This window comes from Solea senegalensis, unplaced genomic scaffold (assembly GCF_019176455.1).
Source record: "Solea senegalensis isolate Sse05_10M unplaced genomic scaffold, IFAPA_SoseM_1 scf7180000015837, whole genome shotgun sequence".
NCBI classification, from domain to species: Eukaryota; Metazoa; Chordata; class Actinopteri; order Pleuronectiformes; family Soleidae; genus Solea; species Solea senegalensis.
The window spans coordinates 1-5,000 of NW_025321471.1; the positions used below are offsets into that span (position 1 = coordinate 1).

The 5,000-nt window shown below is 45.2% G+C and overlaps 1 protein-coding gene across 1 annotated transcript; it reads right to left on the reverse strand.

Moving 5' to 3' along the window:
• Positions 1-47: 47 nt before the first annotated feature.
• LOC122762606 (calnexin-like) lies at positions 48-4,886 on the reverse strand. Its single transcript, XM_044017792.1, has 5 exons — positions 4,810-4,886; positions 1,346-1,558; positions 717-790; positions 559-617; positions 48-230 (listed from the first exon to the last, which is right to left on the reverse strand). The coding sequence occupies exons 2-5, from the start codon at positions 1,556-1,558 to the stop codon at positions 85-87; spliced, it is 492 nt and encodes a 163-aa protein (XP_043873727.1). The 5' UTR covers positions 4,810-4,886; the 3' UTR covers positions 48-84.
• Between the last annotated feature and the right edge of the window lie 114 nt (positions 4,887-5,000).

The window sequence follows — 5,000 nt, forward strand, 5'->3', positions numbered from 1 at the left end:
ACACACACAGAGAGTGAGAGACACATACACAGAGACAGACACACACACAGAGACAGACAGACAGACACACAGAGTGTGTCCTTCTTACTGCAGGATGAGGGGCATGGTGTCAAAGGTGAAAGGTCGCAGCAGCTGGGCAGAGATGGCGTGATGTTTGGCTCTGGACTTCAGGACCAGACCTTTGTCGCCGGGCAGTTTACTGTCCTTCATCTCCTCCACCTCCCATTTACCTGTTTAACACACACACACACACACACACACACACACACACACAGTGGACTCAGTCTCCCATAATGCATTGTGAAACAACATCCACATTGTCAAATTCAAGCACTTTCAAGGTTATTTTGCAGGATTAACATGAACACACACACACACACAATCTAATAAACTCATTTTGTGAAATAATCCGTATCTCAAGCATTTTTGAAACGTTTCAAACTAAATGAAATGAAAAAAAACCAGGAAAAGTATTTAAGGATTTCAAGCACCCGATCTGACCAGCGGTCACACGCCACGGAATAAGTCCCATCATGCACCTCTGTGTGCTGTACTCACCGTCGTACTTGGCGATGTCTTCATCAGTGTTGTCCTTCTTAGCGATGGACTGCACCCAGCTGGAACACACACACACACACACACACACACACACGTCAGGTATCCACACACACACACACACAGGCGTCTCACACTGATGACATCATCACCATGCTCACCCATCAAGTGTCCCCCGGTCAAAAGACTCGGCGAAAAAGTGTTCCCCCATGGGCTCTGGAGCTTTGTACGTCACCTGGACACAAACACACCAACGACGATCAATGTTATTGATCAACACAAGACGACCATCAATAACTCCCACTGATATTAACGTTTCCATGTGAACACAGCACATAATAATAATAATCTGTCACAGCCATCAGATTATCCATCAACAACTATTTACACGTTTATTTAAATCTATTTCTTTTCATCACAAATTTAAAACAGACTCATCTATAGTACCATACTGGCCCACTAGGGGGCCGTGGTGCACGCTTTGAGAATCCCTGGTCTGAAAGTGTTTCAGACTCATGATCACTGATAATTACTACATTAATAACACGTGATTTTTCTTCGCTCCAGAAAAACTAAGAAATCATTTAATCTGGATTATGTATAGGTTTGACAGGTCATGGATTAATGGAAAAATGAAGTGTTGGTTAGTTGCTTGGTTTAAATGCAGGTCAGTGGATCAGCGGGTCACTGCACTGCCCCGTTATCAAAACCACTTCCTGTTTCAGATTACAGCTGCAGAATATGTAATCCAGGGCCACAGAGCAACACATAATCTAAGTCAGTGCCTTACCTTTGGTGGAGGAGGAGTTTTAGGAGCAGGCGGAGCTTCATCTTCGTCTATTTCTGCTTCGAGCTCCTCGTCCCCAACTCCGGCCAGTTCATCCTCAATGTCCACGTCCACGTCGTCCTCAAACAGGTCCTCAGACCGAGAGACCTGGGTGAACGTGAGGCAGAGGAGGCCCACGGCCAGAACAACCAACAACCCAAACCTCTGATTCATCATCTGCACACAGGAGGAGGAGGAGGAGGAGGAGGAGAAGTTCACGTTAGAGACCAAGACCAAGACCCAGAACCAGACCAAGACCAGTCAAAACACAGGAGGAGAACTTCACGTTGAAGTTCCAGACCCAGACCAGTCAGGTACCGTTTACGACATTTCAAATATTTGATTCAGATTGAGGTCAGTGACACAGAGTGACCACACGAGGCAGCAGAGGCCCAGCAGCTCCTGTGTCCCTGTGAGCTCAAATCACTGGTGTTCTCTGTGAGAGAGTTCAGTGAGACCTCAGCAGCAGGGGGCGCTCCGCCACGCGTTTATGAAGTCAAACATTAAGATTATAAAGACTGTAAACACGGGTTCTATAAACAGCAACAACTGTGTGAACCTTTGCGTTTGTGTTGCATCCCATAAGTCATTAACACACACACAGGGAGTCATAACCCGTGTCCCTGATGTATGTCCATCACCACGGCAACCGACCAGCACCCACAGGACACACAAACACGTCTTAATGAGATTACACCCCGGGGGATTAATACAGCACCCCAAGACACACACACACACACACACACACATAATTATCTGTATTTAACTCCTTTTACAACAAATCAGTGGTTAAACAAACTGTTTATCATTCAATCCAGATTACTAATCCATAGCGGCAGCCTCTGATGTGGTGATGTTCTGCAGAGCCACGCCTCCTGTGTTTCTTCATCATAAATTAATCTGACACGAGCAACGCTCAGATTTAATGTGAGATTATTGCTTCATAATTGAATGAAGTTAAACTGAGATGGACAAATTGAACTCAGATTACCTAATCCCACTGTGACTCAATCCAACTTGAGTTGTAAAGACAGTGAGAAGCGCTGACGCTGCAACTTCCTCCTCCTCGCTGTAATCATTTTAAACGGCTCGTGTCCGTCTCACAGCAGACTCACAGGATAATCTGATTAGCCTGCAGCGGGATTAGCGTGCCTGGCTAACAGCAGCAACTAGCCGTTAGCTTAGCATCAGAGCCAGCCTGTTGCCCACATGGCGTTTGAAGGAGCAGAGCAGACGTTAAAGTCGTACTCAAACGTTGACTGTGGGTTAGTTAAAGGTGTAACTAATAAAACCAGAGGAATAATCCACACGTCAAACACTGGATTTAAATGTACTTCAGTTACATTTGGCTGCAATGATTCACAGACTATTCATCAAATACTAAATTAATCGTCGCTGATTGGATTCATTTCATTGTTATTGATGAAAATAAACAGATCATTAAAATAACTGTTGCTGTTTGCAGCCTTAAAAACAAATATCTGTCAATTATGAAGCGTCACTTACTCATCACTGAGCAGACCAGACCAGCAGGTTACTATTTAAACTGAATAGAAACACTGAGTAAACACTGTTAACCCACCGGTAACTGGCTGGTTAATCAGCCGTTAACCCACACTTTAACTGACTGTCATTAACAAGTCCATGAATAAACGTCAACATAGTTAAAGTCAGTCTAACCTTAACCTAACTCACCCTAACACCAGATCTTTACCCCCCCCACACACACACACACACACACACACACACACACACACACACACACACACACACACAGTGTGACAGCATCACAGCACTCATCTCAGATCTGGTTCTTCTCTCAACGACCTCAGGTCAGACAGCTGATCAGAGCGGGTGGCAGTTACTCTGTCTCACACACACGCAGACACCCACACACACCCACACCCACCCACCCACACCCACACACACCAGCAGCAGGTTGAACCGGTCGTTCAGAATCAAGGCGTCGACAAAAAAAACAAAAACATTTCAATATTTATCTGAAACAATGACCAGTGAAGAGGAGGAGGAGGAGGAAGAGGAGGAGTTGAAACACCTGCAGTTCCCTCTGCAGCCACTTGTCAGTGAGTGAATGAACCAACATCTGACCACTGAGGCTCCTCCTCCTTCACCACAGACTACTACAGATGACCAATAAAAAGGCAATGATTTGACGATGACGAGTGACTTCACAGCTTCTCACCTGTGAGTGTTTGTGGTCTGTTGCAGTGAAACATTCACAGACGCGAGTTAACACTAAACCACACACACTGTGTGTGTGTGTGTGTGTGTGTGTGTGTGTGATTTATGACGTGTTACAGGCCGCTCATGAAAACTGTGGTCAGATATTTAAATGTTTCATCTCTGACTTCAGTTTATAAAACATTAACACGTAAAAACCACAGAATGAAAGGGTTATTTTTAATTATCAGGTCACAGTTTGACAGTTATTAAATTCAATGAAAGACATTCTGTTCATTGTCACTTTGTTAATATCTTTAAAGCTGACGATATCGCGATTAATTGACTTACTCGTGGTGAATTTCCACGTACAGATAATCGTGAATGAGTGACAGTGACGAGAACATTCACCAACATACAGTCTCAGTGATTTAATTGAAAGAGCCATACGGGGGCGCTCTGCTAACCTCAGTAACATCCCAGTCACGTGTGGACACTTGTGACGATATCAATATTATCTTATTACTAAACATTTGTGCGTAAAGGAGGCTCCGCCCACTCATTTCTAAGCATTTAATACTAGAAGCTAGTTCGCAAAATTGCATCAAAAATATGGTGAATCAGTTATTTTGGAGCAGGATGATCATGAACGAGTGAGGAGGAAATGCTGCCTCCGTCACCAACATACAGTCTTAGTGATTTATGATCATGGGCCACACGGGGAGCCGTGTCAGTCCACAGGATCCAGAATTTATGAATTTATATAACCATCTTCAATGTTCACAACATGTTTTTCTTATTATACAGACACAAGGCTCCGCCCACAATACAGAATTGAACCGAAAGTATCGCAAATTGCAATCATTTCGATGAGAATAATCGTGATACCGTCAGCTGCCGGTGTGTCGCTCAGAGTCGTCATCAGAGACACAAACACGGTTTAAAATCAGCGACAATAAAACACGTAAACATGAAACAGTCTCATATTAGACCAGAGAATAAATTCACTGCGTAATTTTGAGCTTAACGACGCTACGAGCTAACGCGGCAGCATGCTAACGCGTTCACCTGCGCTTCATTAGCTTCAGTTAGCCGCTCCGAGCAAACACGGGGCTCCTCTTCTAACGGATAAAACGCACGTTAACTACGCAACTGGCGTACGGTGAGTAAGGAACAAAGCAGCGGTTCTCAGTGAGCTCAGTTAGCCGCTAAAAAGTGACGCTTAATGGGCCGCAGCTCTCACTCACCTCCGGCTCCGCGCTGACCGACAGAAAGCCTGGAAACTAACCGAGGAAGATCACATGGGACGTGGGGAGGAAGTAGGCCACTGCTGCCCGCCGCTGATTGGTCAACGTTTGACGTTTCCTGTCAACTGTCAGGCGCTGATTGGCGGAGCGGCAATCTCAGTCAAAGCGCGCAGAGCCCCGCCCCCTGGAGC